The sequence below is a fragment of the Microcaecilia unicolor genome, chromosome 9, assembly GCF_901765095.1.
Source record: "Microcaecilia unicolor chromosome 9, aMicUni1.1, whole genome shotgun sequence".
Classification (NCBI taxonomy): Eukaryota; Metazoa; Chordata; class Amphibia; order Gymnophiona; family Siphonopidae; genus Microcaecilia; species Microcaecilia unicolor.
In genome coordinates this window covers 203,172,071-203,187,084 of record NC_044039.1, presented here as the reverse complement: position 1 = coordinate 203,187,084, position 15,014 = coordinate 203,172,071, and the positions used below count along the sequence as shown (strand labels likewise).

The 15,014-nt window shown below is 48.9% G+C and overlaps 1 protein-coding gene across 3 annotated transcripts in view; it reads right to left on the bottom strand.

Moving 5' to 3' along the window:
* Positions 1–2,757: 2,757 nt before the first annotated feature.
* The window catches only part of CLMN (calmin), a 210,747-nt gene continuing 198,490 nt past the window's right edge, over positions 2,758–15,014 (bottom strand). For all 3 annotated transcript variants that reach the window (XM_030214489.1, XM_030214491.1, XM_030214490.1), the window contains 3 exons: positions 10,560–10,620; positions 10,198–10,262; positions 2,758–3,190 (listed from right to left, as the gene is read on the bottom strand). In XM_030214489.1, the coding sequence (XP_030070349.1) occupies positions 3,010–3,190; positions 10,198–10,262; positions 10,560–10,620 (307 nt within the window). In that variant the 3' untranslated portion in view covers positions 2,758–3,009. The remainder of the gene's footprint in view (positions 3,191–10,197; positions 10,263–10,559; positions 10,621–15,014) is intronic.

Here is a 15,014-nt window from a genome sequence, read left to right as displayed (position 1 = left end):
TCCCATAAATTTCATCTCTAGGAAGAGCAGAAAAGCCTGAGGGAAAGTTATTAAATTTGCTCATTGCCAAGCATGGTGAAATGGATCACAGCGCCAAAGCCAGTATAAATAGATGAAGTCAGTTGCACTATTCAGACTTTGTTTTCCGTATTTGAAACTTTTAATGAATGATTCAGTTCCCTGCATTTATCCTCTTTGATAGCTTCACTCTGTTGAAGATTATAGCAATGCACTATGGGGGAATTCTTTAAATGGGACCTCAAAAACTGGCACTGAGCACTATCTATAAAGGCTGCTCCGGGATGAGTGCTTTTTATGGAACAGCGCTTAGAGCAGATTCTGTCGCCTAATGTTGAGTGTCAGTATTTGTACCATTTGAAACCTGGTGTAAATGTCGGCGCTTTTCAGCACGTAAATGGCACTGGTACAAATGACCCAATGTGGGCCATGTTTCGGATGTGAAGCCTTCCTCAGGGGTCCTGTAGACAACGCACCTAGTGCTTGAAGGAGATTCTTATCTGAGAAGCAAGCAGGATGTGTTTTTGGCAAAATCGCAAGGAGGGTCATGTCTTGGGTCATTTGTACCAACGCATCCTGTTTTTATCATTGGAAAATAAACCTTTATTCACTTGGTCATCTTGTGACTTGGTTTTTGGATCTTTCACCCTTCTTTGCGTGTCTGGTTTCCCTTGTGGAAGAGTTGGTCTTCTTTTTCTCCCCGCATGTTTTTGCCACACCCTCTTTTGTGTAGCATGCTATGGGATTTAGGTGCCCAATGTTACAGAATAGCATGCAGGTAGATTCACGCACAAAACCAAATTAGTGCCAATTAACTTCAATAATTGATTGTTAAGGTCAACTGATAGTAAAGGCTCATTAATCAATCTGTATGCGTGGGCATCTTGGATCCACGCCAAAATTTCAGCGCCATATGTACAATCCAGGAGCATCTGTCTGAATTCAAGGAGAGAACGAGACATGGTGGGTGGGGAGCCCCTGAGAAAATTCAGGAAGCATTTACGAGGTGACATCATGGAGAAACCCTAACAGCTTAGCAAAGAAATGACTTCACTCAAGAAACTCCCACATACAGAGACAAACATTTTTGCAAAGCAAAGTTTAATATTCAATAGTGCACACGGAGGGTAATTTTATAACAGGCTGCCTAGGTTAATTGGGCAGAAAGGCCCCTATTTTCCAGCTGTGTGTCTTTATAAAAGACTAACACAAATCCTGCAGCGACTGGAAAATGGGTGTAAATTTACGCACATTATTTTTTTTTTAAATACACGCATAAGCTGCACCCTCAACCAAACTCCACCCCTGAGCACGCCAGCTTACGCCACCACACTTAAGGGGCCCCTTTTACAAAGCCATGGGCTTCTCAGCATTTGCCGCCAGCTGATTTTTACCGTGAACTAAAAACGCTAGCGTGGCTTTGTAAAAGACCCCCCCCCCCCTTATTTAGGTGTGACCTTATAAGTGTGTGTCAATCAGCATTTTACGCACAAAAATGGTTCATAAAATTGCCCTCAAAACGTAAATCACTGGCTCTGTTACTGGCTCCTGTCCATATGTTGCAAAAAATACCAACTCAGCTTCCTTTTTCGTGAAAGGTCTTTACCGTACAATTCGTAAATAAATAAAAGAGCTTCACGCAAACCGCACAACAGTGTACACAATGTTAAAAATGTCTTTTATACAATCCTACTGGTATTAATATCAAATATACACAAAATAGATTCTTGTGCTAGAAAATTTCATTCTTTTAAAAAATAACTATTCCTTTCACCCTTTAAGACTTCATAGCAGTTTGTACTTGGTAAGAACTCCCCATCCCCTAAAATACATTTCATATTGCAATCCATCACAAATAAAAATATTGCAAGCGAGTCTCATCCTGGATAAGGCTGCACAAGTGATTTGTAAGTACGGAGTGTGCTAGTTATCAAAACTCTACAAGGGGCTATGGATTTTTTTTTTCATGCAACCAGCAACCCTGTGCCTTTACAAAGCAGCAAAGTTAAGAAAAGATAACGTCTTTTATCTGCCCCCTAAATCTTGGGCACAGTTTATATGATTTTTAGGAGCAAGTTCATTTTTGGAAGCACCCCCCCCTCCCCCTGAAGTTATTAAGACCGCCTGTGTTTTGTAGTTCCTACGTTACTTAGGTTGTGCAAACAACACACCTGTCCCAGACCATACAGTGAAAAGATGCCAGTCTGGTTTGCTACCAAATCATAGCGAGATCCACGTATTAAACAGAGCACTTGTGTTTCTAGCCTAGTCATATAAGTCTGTCTTTTACTGCGGGATTCTGTCGATCGACAGGCAGAAGGCAGCTCTCTGTGCGCAACTTAGAGATGCCTTTAGGATATCCAGCGATGAGAGGTCCGTCATCAGAACTCGAATGTTACTTACACTACTCCAGTCAAGAAATTCAGGAAGCGGACATAATCCCTGAAAGATGCAGAACCAGCTCTCTGTCACTCCTCTTCCATAGCTATAGGGCACAGAGAGGCCAGCTCCACCAGTTAGCGGAATTTGAGCAGTACAAGTCAATATCCAGGACGAGAGCAGTTTTTCTTCAGTGTTTCGGAAGGGAAGGCACAAACACACCTAAAAAAAAAAAATGGCATCATCTCATCAATCCAACCGCCATGCAAATCCACGGTGAGGAAACCCGGGCGTACTGGAATGAAGACGTCTTTTTAAGAATTCGTTTTAGCACAATTTATTGAGCCTCCTTTCTTATTCTTCCAATTAAGAGTTCATTTTCCTGCTATTTATGTAAAAAGGCCACAAGAGACCAAACTGCAGGCCCCTGGGACATAAAGATCTCTGATCTCTCTTCTGTTCGGGGGGGGGGGGGGGGTATCTGCAAAAGGGAACGTGCTAAAACTGTACCATTAATTTGTAAAATGGGTTAATAAGGATCTCTGTTAGCTCTGAGTATCTGTATCATCATCTCGATTCATGGATTTGTACAGTATAAACACACCACTGCTTTTATTGCTGAAGAAATCTAAGTTTGCCGATGCTCAGCTCCGGAAGGATCAGTAAGAGGTAGATAAGCAGCCAGAGCAGCAGAAGGAAGTACAAGATATCAGGAAAGTGTTCCGACAGTGAAAGCGCTTCTGGCTCCGAAGAAATCTTTACTTCGGGTTCATCCTCCCATTTGACTTTCTTCCTGTAAGAAGAATCACAGGAGAACGATCAATGTATGGCCTTTTTTTTATTCCAACTGGCCCATCCAGTCTGCCCAGTAATTATGCTTAACCTACTCTAGTTAAAAGATATTGGGTCAGTTGACCCATGCAGGATGATGGACCTTATTTGTATGTTAGTCTAACATTGCAGAGTATATAATCAAATCACTTATGTCACGTTACAGCTTCCATTGTAGAGAATGACACGGGGACGGAACCCGCGGTAACCGTGGGGATGGGCATGGGGACAGAGCCTGGGGGGACATATCCCATGGGGACGGGGCAGGGATGGAAACAGAGCCCGTGAAGATGGGGACAAACTTTGTCCCCATATCACTTTCTACTTTGAAGCCTGTTACTCAACTGGACTGTTATTTATGTTTGATTGATGCAGATGACAATACTATAATTTTTTTTTTTTTTTTTTGGAAAAATAAAGCATGCTGGCCACAACTAGCAAAATGTGCATGGGGGGATCCTGTACATCCTGCTACCAGCACATCTTCTAAGAAGACATCTTCTATTGCAGGAGGGACTGTGGAAGACAGGACAGTTAGGCTCAATCTTGAAATTATTGATGACTTCTTATTCATCTACAGATTAAAAAATCATAACAGTGATTCACAGGGCATATTTCTCCCCTCTAGAGCAAACAGAACGAGTTGTATTTTGTACCCCTGGATATTTGAACAGGGTGCATTTGGATTCCTTGGGGTAGTAGAAGTCAGCTATTGTTGGGATTGGAAGGGTAGAGAGTGGCTTTATTATAGTTGCTCATTGTTATTATTCTTTTCTATTTGTAATTTATACACAACAGCTGCACATCATATTGTTCCATTTTATACATTAATAAAAAGACTTAAATATAAAATTCCATATCATCAAGCTGATCAATCCATAGACTGGTGGGTTGTGTCCATCTACCAGCAGGTGGAGATAGAGAGCAAACTTTTGCCTCCCTATATGTGGTCATGTGCTGCCGGAAACTCCTCAGTATGTTCTCTATCTCAGCAGGTGGTGGTCACACACAGCAGCAGCTCTGGCTAGGCCTCCAAGCCTAATCCTTAGGTTTTGTTGAGGCCTGGGGTTGAGGGCTCTTTTGAGCAAGTGCAAACCTGGTGGTGCCAGGTCCCTCCTTTTCTCCCCCCTCCCGCTGGCTCCGTTTAAAAAAAAAAAAAAAAAAAAAAAATTTTAAAACGTCTTTAAAGGCGTTTAATTCGACCTTTCTTTAAACGTTCATTGCAGCTACTCACTGGGACACCAGTTCGTTACAGCTCGGAGCGGCAAGCAGGTAATTTTACCTTTTTCTAGCGGGCAGGGGGTTCCCCGATTCTTCTCCTCGTGGCAATGGCGTCGGAGGGCGAGGGCGCAAAGGGTCGCTCCCCGGATCGCTGGAGCGCTTCTAGAGGGGATGCGGGGGTTTTACAACCTGATTCGCCCTTGATGGGTGATAGTTTAGTGACCGATGAATGTCCCGGTCGTTCCTCCGGCGTGGCGGTTTTTTCCCGCCATAAACGCCCATCCCCCGCTCCTCGCCTCCGCCATCTTGGCCGGCCACGCGGCTCGGACGGCTTCTTCGGGGCCGCCCTTGAGGTTGGAGACATTAATGCCATGAACGCCCTTAATTTGGGCGACGGCACAAAAGCGGCTAAAGTTAAGCGCCGTTCTTCCCGCGCGGCTCCTTCACGGAGTTTCGCGCCGGACGCCATTTTGGATGCGCAGCATGTCTCTCCCCCGCTATTGCGAGCGCCGGTTGAGAGTGCGTCTAGGGCTGTTGCCCAGGCTGCGGAAGTGCACAGTCTGGGGGGTTTCTCCCCCGAGTTTGTTTTGCTGCTGCATCAGGCTTTCCTCATGCAAAACGCTGCCCCTGCTCCCTCTTCTGATAAAGAGGTTGAGGTTCCCAGAGGTAAACGCCCTCGGGTTGATTTCCAGGCCTTGGAGGACTTTTGTCTCCTCCGATGTAGATGAGGGCAGCGTGTCTGAGGTCTCCCAACGATCCTTTGCGGATTCCTTGGAGGAGATAGATCCCCGCTCGGCTGGAGCGGATGACCCCTCTGCAGCGCGGCTTTTTAGCCCAGAGGATTTGCCCAACCTGTTGTTACAGGCCATGGACACTTTGAAGATTTCCTCTCCGGAGGACGTCTCTCCCTCAGCCCGTTGGCTCTGCCATTATGCTGGGGACGAAGCGCCCGCCTAGAACCTTCCACGTGCATGATGCCATGCACACCTTAATTGCGGCTCAATGGGATGTCCCGGAAACGAGCCTTAAAGTGGCTAGGGCTATGTCCCGCCTCTATCCTTTGGCTGTGAGTGAACGTGAGGCCTATCTGTGGCCTACCGTGGATTCTTTAATCACTGCGGTGACTAAGAAAACGGCGTTGCCGGTGGAAGGTGGCACGGCCCTAAAGGACGCCCAAGACAGAAGATTGGAGGCGGCCTTAAGGTCGTCCTTTGAGGCAGCTGCTTTAAGTTTGCAGGCCTCAGTTTGCGGCTCCTATGTGGCCAGGGCGTGCCGGACTATGGTGCAGCGGGCTTCCCCCTCGGATCATTCCTTGAGGGCTGATTGGCCGGCCCTGGAATCGGGCTTAGCCTATTTGGCAGACTTGCTGTATGATGTCTGGAGAGCCTCAGCTAAAGGCATGGCTCAGACAGTCTCTGCGCGGCGGTGGCTTTGGCTGAAACATTGGTCTGCTGACCACGCCTCTAAATCCCGCCTGGCTAGATTGCCTTTTAAAGGCAAGCTGCTCTTTGGGGTCGAGCTGGACAAAATCGTGACCGATCTCGGCACGTCTAAGGGCAAGAAATTACCAGAGGTCAGGGCTCGGGTTAGTACTCGTCCCGATACCTCCAGAGGACGGTTGCAGGAAGCCCATCGGTACCGCCCGGGCAAGTCGGGTTCCTCTGCCCCCTCTTCCTTCAAGAGGAATTTCTCCCCCAAGCAGCATTCCTTTCGCAGAGACCGCCGTCCCGGAGGTGCTCCCTCCGGTCCTCCCCCAGGGTCTCGTACCCAATGACGGGGCCTTGGTCCACGCCCCAGTGCAGATTGGAGGACGGCTGTCCTCGTTTCTGGGCGAGTGGACCACTATAACTTCAGACGCGTGGGTGCTGGAAGTCATCAGAGACGGCTACAAGCTAGAGTTCTGCCAACCCTTAAGGGACGGGTTTGTACTCTCTCCCTGCAAGTCTCCGGTCAAGCTGTGGTAGTGCAGCAGACCTTGGACAACCTGATCCGCCTGGGTGCGGTCGTTCCGGTGCCAAAAAATCAGATTGGCAAGGGACGTTACTCCATTTACTTTGTGGTTCCAAAGAAAGGAGGTTCTGTCCGGCCTATCCTCGACCTCAAAGGGGTCAATCGGGCCTGGAAAGTGAGGCACTTTCGCATGGAGACTCTCCGCTCTGTTACAGCGGCAGTGAAGGCAGGAGAGTTCTTGGCTTCCTTGGACATCAAGGAAGCGTACCTGCATATTCCCATCTGGCCTCCTCTCCAACGCTTTCTGCGTTTTACAGTCCTGAGACGACACTTCCAGTTCAGAGCCCTCCCTTTCGGGTTGGCTACTGCTCCGCGGACCTTTTCCAAAGTAATGGGGGTCATAGCGGCCTTCCTGCTAAAGGAAGGAGTAGAAGTCCATCCTTATCTGGACGACTGGTTGATCCGAGCCCCCTCTTATGCAGAGTGCGGCAAAGCTATGGACCGGGTAATTGCTCTTTTGAGCTCCCTGGGATGGATCATCAACTGGAAGAAGAGCCAGCTGCGCCCGACTCAGTTCCTGGTGTATCTGGAAGTTCGATTCGACACCCAAGTGGGCAGAGTGTTCCTGCCAGACAATCGGATTGTCAAGCTTCAGGCTCAGGTGGACTAGTTCCTAGTAGCCTCTCCTATTCGGGCTTGGGACTACGTGCAGCTGTTGGGCTCTATGTCGGCCACGATGGAAGTAGTGCCCTGGGCCAGGGCTCATATGAGACCACTACAGCTATCTCTGCTGCTGCGCTGGACTCCGATGTCGGAGGATTATGCTGTGCGCCTTCCCGTGGACCCAGCAGTGCGCAAGGCGCTGAGCTGGTGGACGCAGACAGACAAGTTGTCTGCAGGATTGCCTCTGGTGACCCCGGAGTGGATTGTCGTCACGACAGACGCCTCTTTGATGGGCTGGGGAGCCCACTGCTTGGGAAGGACAGCGCAGGGGCTCTAGTCTTCTGCAGAGGCAAGTGGTCTATCAACCTCCTGGAACTCAGAGCCATTCGGTTGGTGTTATTGGAGTTCATCCCGGTACTGGTGTTGAAGCCTGTACGGGTCCTGTCGGACAATGCCACGGCTGTGGCCTATATCAACTGCCAGGGAGGTGCCAAGAGCGCCCCTCTAGCCAAGGAGGCTATGAGTCTTTGCCAGTGGGCGGAAGCGAACCTGGAGCAGCTTTCAGCGGCCCACATTGCCGGAGTCATGAATGTCAAGGCGGACTTTCTCAGTCGCCATACCTTGGAGCCCGGAGAGTGGCAACTATCTGCTCAGGCGTTCTTGGACATCACGAAGCGCTGGGGCCAGCCGAGCCTAGATCTGATGGCGTCATCGGCCAATGGCCAAGTGCCGCGTTTTTTCAGCAGAGGACGGGACCCTCGATCCCTGGGAGTAGATGCTCTTCTCCAACAGTGGCCGACACAAGAGCTCCTCTATGTGTTCCCGCCCTGGCCCATGTTGGGCAGGGTGCTAGACCGGGTGGCAAAGCATCCCGGCAGGGTAATCCTGGTGGGTCCGGATTGGCCCAGACGTCCCTGGTATGCGGACTTGTTCAGGCTCTCAGTCGACGATCCTCTGCGGCTGTCAGTGGAGCAGGGCCTGTTACATCAGGGTCCCGTGGTGATGGAGGATCCCTCCCCCTTTGGTCTTACGGCCTGGCTATTGAGCGGCAGCGTCTGAGGAAGAAGGGCTTCTCAGACAAGGTCATCGCCACTATGCTGAGAGCGAGGAAGCGCTCTACTTCTACTGCTTACGCCAGGGTTTGGCGTATCTTTGCAGCATGGTGTGAAGCAGGCTCACTTTCTCCCTTCACTGCTCCAATTTCTTCAGTGTTGGCGTTCCTGCAAGAAGGTCTGGAGAAAGGCCTGTCGCTCAGTTCCCTTAAAGTCCAGGTAGCGGCTCTGGCTTGCTTCAGGGGCCGCCTGAAGGGTGTTTCCCTGGCTTCGCAGCCAGATGTGGTGCGCTTTCTCAAGGGAGTTAATCACCTGCGCCCTCCTCTGCACTCAGTGGTGCCTGCGTGGAATCTCAACCTGGTGCTAAGAGCATTGCAGAAGCCGCCTTTGGAACCCTTGTCGAGGGCATCTCTGAAAGACCTGACGTTGAAAGCAGTCTTTTTGGTGGCTATCACTTCAGCCAGAAGAGTTTCCGAGCTCCAGGCGCTCTCATGTCGAGAGCCTTTTCTGCAGTTCACTGAGGCAGGAGTGACTATTCGCACAGTGCCTTCCTTCCTGCCCAAGATTGGTTCTCGCTTCCATGTGAATCAGCAGCTCTGTCTCCCTTCCTTTCGTAGGGAGGACTACCCAGAGGAGTACTCTGCTCTTAAATATCTGGATGTGAGACGAGTCATCATCAGATACTTGGAAGTGACCAATGATTTCCGGAAATCGGATCATCTGTTTGTCCTGTTTGCAGGTCCTCGTAAGGGTCTGCAGGCTGCTAAGCCTACAGTGGCAAGATGGGTCAAGGAAGCCATTGCAGCGGCTTATGTGGCCGCGGGGAAGGTGCCGCCTATCCAGCTGAAGGCTCACTCCACGAGAGCTCAGGCGGCCTCGATGGCAGAGGCCGGATCCGTCTCCTTGGAAGAGATATGCAAGGCGGCAACTTGGGCTTCGGCTCATACATTCTCCAAGCATTACCGTTTGACTGTGGCTGCACGGGCGGAGGCCCGGTTTGGAGCTTCAGTGTTGAGGTCAGGGATTTCTATGTCCCGCCCTGGGTGAGTACTGCTTCGGTACATCCCACCAGTCTATGGATTGATCAGCTTGATGATATGGAAGGTAAAATTATGTATAATCATACCTGATAATTTTCTTTCCATTAATCATAGCTGATCAATCCATAGCCCCTCCCAGATATCTGTACTGTTTATATTCTGGTTGAATTTTAGGTTCAAGTTTAGCCTTCAGTTACTTCAGGAGGACTTCGTGTTCAAGTTCTTCTTTCACTTGGATTCTTCGAGAGTTGAGACGAGTTTGTGTTACAGTGAGCTGCTGCATTCCTCTCCCCTCCGTTTTACGGGGCTGGATTGAGACATAAATTCTGCCGGCACTCCCTCCCGCTTCGTGCGGCTGTAGGGCAGCTTTGTACCCCTCCCGCTTCGGCGGTGTTAGGGTCAGTCAGCTCCTCCCGCGGTTGCGGTTGCAGGATAAGCCAGATCCCCCCGCATCGGCGGGTGTGGTGTCCCTCCCCCGCTCCGCGGGGATGAGCTGGACGGATTCCCCTCCCCCACTTGTGTGGGGATGAGCTGGGTTAATTCCCCTCCCCCGTTTCGGCGGTGGTGAGCTGGGCAGAGTGTCCCTTCGTGGGTGTAATTCTCTAAGTGCTGAGTCCTGCGGATGGAGCTTTGATATCGACATACTGAGGAGTTTCTGGCAGCACATGACCACATATAGGGAGGCAAAAGTTTGCTCTCTATCTCCACCTGCTGGTAGATGGACACAACCCACCAGTCTATGGATTGATCAGCTATGATTAATGGAAAGAAAATTATCAGGTATGATTATACATAATTTTACCTCATATGTGTTCGAGGCTTCTGCAGATGAGAACCGAGTCCACGGGGACAGAACCTGTGGGGACGGGGATAGAGACAGGGCCTGCGGGGACGGGGCCAAATTTTATCCCCGTGTCATTCTCTATTCCATTGTTCTCACCTACTGGAATACTTATGAACCTTGGACAAGACTGGTAACACATCTGGAAATAGCGGGGGTCTGTGTATAACACAGAATCAGTTCTGCAAACAAAATCCCCTACCTGTGCGTAACATTTGCCTCTTGAAGTACGCTGTCGTTCTTCTGTTCAATCTCACTGCTCGGATCCTAAAATTGAACAGTGTTCGATAATTAAAGGAAACGATCTATGGCAGAACCTGCAACTGGACGTATTATCTGCTGGAAATGCTTTAGAGTTCAGATATTGGAATGAACAGAGGATCAGGCGGCTGCTAACACAATATCAACAACAACAACAACAACAAAAAATAACACAAAAACATAATAACTCGCCTATGTAAGGAGAAAGAGAGCAGCTTGTCAATACATAAGTTACAGCAACAAGATAAATTGTTAATATAAACTTTACGATGATTTTTAATATGGCTTTATCGGCCTACTAACCATGTCAGATGCTGAAGTGTTGTAGTGTTGGTAATTAATGCTGGTATCACTTGATGTGGGTCTGAAAAGACAAAAACCACCACAAAGTTTCATCTAAGTTAAGATCTGAACCCAGCAAATTACAATTCAATGGCTTATGAGTTTGTGGTAGTTTCGAAACTTTCAAGGTCAGAATGGCAAATTTTGACTTCCAGCCCAAAAACATTAAGAGAAAGTTCTGAATGAGGATGCTACTTTTTATTTATTTGTTACATTTGTATCCCACATTTTCCTACCTATTTGCAGGCTCAATGTGGCTTACATAGTACCGGAGTTTGGCCACTAACTTCTGTAAACCTCATTGAACTCTGCAAAAATTATTTCTGAATCTTGAACACATAATTGGGATCAGATCAATTCTGGACCTGAATTCAGAATGGACTTTCTTCTCCTCTGAATCAAGTTCCTGTAGCACAAGGGTTATATAAAAGCAAACTTGGGTTTTATTTGTTTTTTGTTACATTTGTACCCTGCGCTTTCCCACTCATGGCAGGCTCAATGCGGCTTACATGGGGCAATGGAGGGTTAAGTGACTTGCCCAGAGTCACAAGGAGCTGCCTGTGCCTGAAGCGGGAATCAAACTCAGTTCCTCAGGACCAAAGTCCACCACCCTAACCACTAGGCCACTCCTCCACTGTTGCTACTATTTGAGATTCTACATGGAATGTTGCTATTCAACTAGCAACATTCCATGTAGAAGTTGGCCCTTGCAAATCACCAATGTACCCGCGCAGGCTTCTGCTTCTGTGAGTCTGACGTCCTGCACGTACGTGCAGGACGTCAGACTCACAGAAACAGAAGCCTGCGCAGCCTTCTACATGGAATGTTGCTAGTGGAATAGCAACATTCCATGTAGAATCTCCAATAGTAGCAACATTCCATGTAGAATCTCAATAGTTGCAACCTTCCATGTAGAATCTCCAATAGTAGCAACATTCCATGTAGAATCTCCAATAGTATCTATTTTATTTTTGTTACATTTGTACCCTGCGCTTTCCCACTCATGGCAGGCTCAATGCGGCTTACATGGGGCAATGGAGGGTTAAGTGACTTGCCCAGAGTCACAAGGAACTCCCTGTGCCTGAAGTGGGAATCAAACTCAGTTCCCCAGGACCAAAGTCCACCACCCTAACCACTAGGCCACTCCTCCACTGTTGCTACTATTTGAGATTCTACATGGAATGTAGCTATTCCACTAGAAACATTCCATGTAGAAGTCGGCCCTTGCAGATCACCAATATGGCCGCGCAGGCTTCTGCTTCTGTGAGTCTGACGTCCTGCACGTACGTGCAGGACGTCAGACTCACAGAAACAGAAGCCTGCGCAGCCTTCTACATGGAATGTTGCTAGTGGAATAGCAACATTCCATGTAGAATCTCCACTAGTAGCAACATTCTATGTAGAATCTCCAATAGTATCTATTTTATTTTGGTTACATTTGTACCCTGCGCTTTCCCACTCATGGCAGGCTCAATGCGGCTTACATGGGGCAATGGAGGGTTAAGTGACTTGCCCAGAGTCACAAGGAGCTGCCTGTGCCTGAAGTGGGAATCAAACTCGGTTCCTCAGGACCAAAGTCCACCACCCTAACCACTAGGCCACTCCTCCACTGTTGCTACTATTTGAGATTCTACATGGAATGTAGCTATTCCACTAGAAACATTCCATGTAGAAGTCGGCCCTTGCAGATCACCAATATGGCCGCGCAGGCTTCTGCTTCTGTGAGTCTGACGTCCTGCACGTACGTGCAGGACGTCAGACTCACAGAAACAGAAGCCTGCGCAGCCTTCTACATGGAATGTTGCTAGTGGAATAGCAACATTCCATGTAGAATCTCCACTAGTAGCAACATTCTATGTAGAATCTCCAATAGTATCTATTTTATTTTGGTTACATTTGTACCCTGCGCTTTCCCACTCATGGCAGGCTCAATGCGGCTTACATGGGGCAATGGAGGGTTAAGTGACTTGCCCAGAGTCACAAGGAGCTGCCTGCGCCTGAAGTGGGAATTGAACTCAGTTCCCCAGGACCAAAGTCCACCACCCTAACCACTAGGCCACTCCTCCATGTGCTAACCATAAATGCTAGCCCATGCTAACACCTAGTGCGTTTTACAACAGCCAGTGCAGTAAAAGTCCTGCACTAACTGCTTAGTGCAGGATATAGAGGCCACTGTTCTTCTTATTTCGCTAATAACGACTGTCATGGCGGCATAATGTAAGCCACATTGAGCCTGCAAAGAGATGGGAAAATGTGGGATACAAATGCAGCAAATAAATAAATAAACAGAATTCTGGCCTCCTGTCCCTGTCATGTCCCCTACCTCAACGCAAGCAGCATCCTCGGGCTGCGCAAGGTCCCGTCAACACGCACACTTGACTGTGTGTAGTTCTTTTCTGGCTTCAGGTTCCTTGATTGCTTTGCTTCCATGCACCTGGCTCTGCTCTCTCTCTGTCTTCCAAGCTCCTTGATTGCTTTACTTCCACCCACCTGGGTCTGCTCTTCCTCTGCCTGGCTTCCCTTGCTTCTCTTCTATTGGTCTTCCGGTTCCTCCTTCACCTGCTCTTGTCCTATGGCTGTACCCCTTCTCCCTGCTGATGTCAGACGCCAGCACTTTATCAGCTGAGCTCTCCCTGGACTCCATGCTTCGGCTTCTACTTTGGTAGGTGTTTCTAACTCTGTAGTCTGCTTCTTATCTACTGGTCCTTTGTTGCTGACTTTGCCTGTACCTGGATTACTCTCGTGTCTGCTGCCTGCCTACTGACCTTGCCTGTACCTGGATTACTCTCGTGTCTGGTGCCTGCCTACTGACCTTGCCTGTACCTGGATTACTCTTGTGTCTGCTGCCTGCCTAACTGACCTTGCCTGTACCTGGATTACTCTTGTGTCTGCTGCCTGCCTAACTGACCTTGCCTGTACCTGGATTAGTCTTGTGTCTGCTGCCTGCCTGACTCTGCCAGTACCTGGATTACTCTTGTGTCTGCTATCCGCCTACTGACCTTGCCTGTACCTGGATTATTCTCGTACCTTCTGCCTGCCTACTGACTCTGCCTGTACCTGGATCACTCTCTTGCCTGCTGCCTTTATGGCCGTCACGTTCATCACCCCGCTTCCTGCTCCATCTCGTAAGCCCTGCAGGCCGCCCGCACCTAGAGGCTCAACCTCTGGGGAACGGCAGTCAGTGCAGGTGAAACCCAGGGTTGTCCGGCCGCCAAGCAGAACCTGGTCCGAGTACCGGGCTTGGCAGCGCTCTACTTGGTACAAGAACTCACAGGTCTGACAGTCCCCCACCCCCCCCCCCACCCAAAAAGACCCTACCCGGGCCTACCTTTAAATGTACTGGTGGTCTAGTGACCTCTTCTAAACCAGAGCGATCCTCAGTTGCTCTTGCTTCTGTCGGTTTCTCAGCCAAAATGGATGCCGAGTCTGCTGCAGGAAGTCCCGGCAGCCATTTTGCGACTGGAACTGGCATGGGCAGAAGCTCTTGCCCAGAAGAAGCCAGTAGGGCATTTAAAGGTAGGCCTTGGGAGGGCCTTTTGGCTAGTGGGGAAGTTCTTGGGTGGCTGGCTGGCCCAGGAAGGCTCACCTTCTTCCGGGGGGGGGGGGGGGGGGGGCACAGTTTTCAGTTTTGTTTTTGGCCAAAATCGAATGGCAAATATCGGCTGCTGACTCGGTTTCAGCCAAAAGCAAGAACCCCGGTTTCTGTCGCCCTCTAGCAGACTAGTGCAGGGGGTAACGATACGAGGGCCACTTGATAACAGTGATCATAATATGATCGGTTTTGATATTGGCATTGAAGGAAGTGAAACTAGGAAATCAAGTACGCTAGCGTTTAACTATAGAAAAGGTGATTACGACAAAATGAGAAAAATGGTGAAAAAAAGACTGAAAGGAGCAGCTCGCAGAGTAAAAAACTTGCATCAGGCGTGGATGCTGTTTAAAAACACCATCCTGGAGGTTCAGGACAAATATATTCCACGTATTAGAAAAAAGGGAAAAAAGACTAAACGTCAGCCGGCGTGGCTAAACAGTAAGATAAAGGAAATCATTAGAGCCAAAAAACAATCCTTCAGAAAGTGGAGAAGAGAACCAACTGAAAGTAACAGGATAGATCATAAGGAATGCCAAGCCAAATGCAAAGCGGAGATAAGGAGGGCAAAAAAGGACTTTGAGAAGAAATTAGCGTTGGAAGCAAAAATACATAGTAAAAATTTTTTTAGATACATTAAAAGCAGGAAACCGGCCAAAGAGTCGGTTGGGCCGCTGGACGAAAATGGTGTTAAAGGGGCGATCAAGGAGGACAAAGCCGTAGCGGAGAAATTAAATGAATTCTTTGCTTCGGTCTTCACCGAGGAGGATTTGGGGGGGGGACACCGGTGCCGGAAAGAATATTTGAAGCGGGGGAGTCGGAGAAAC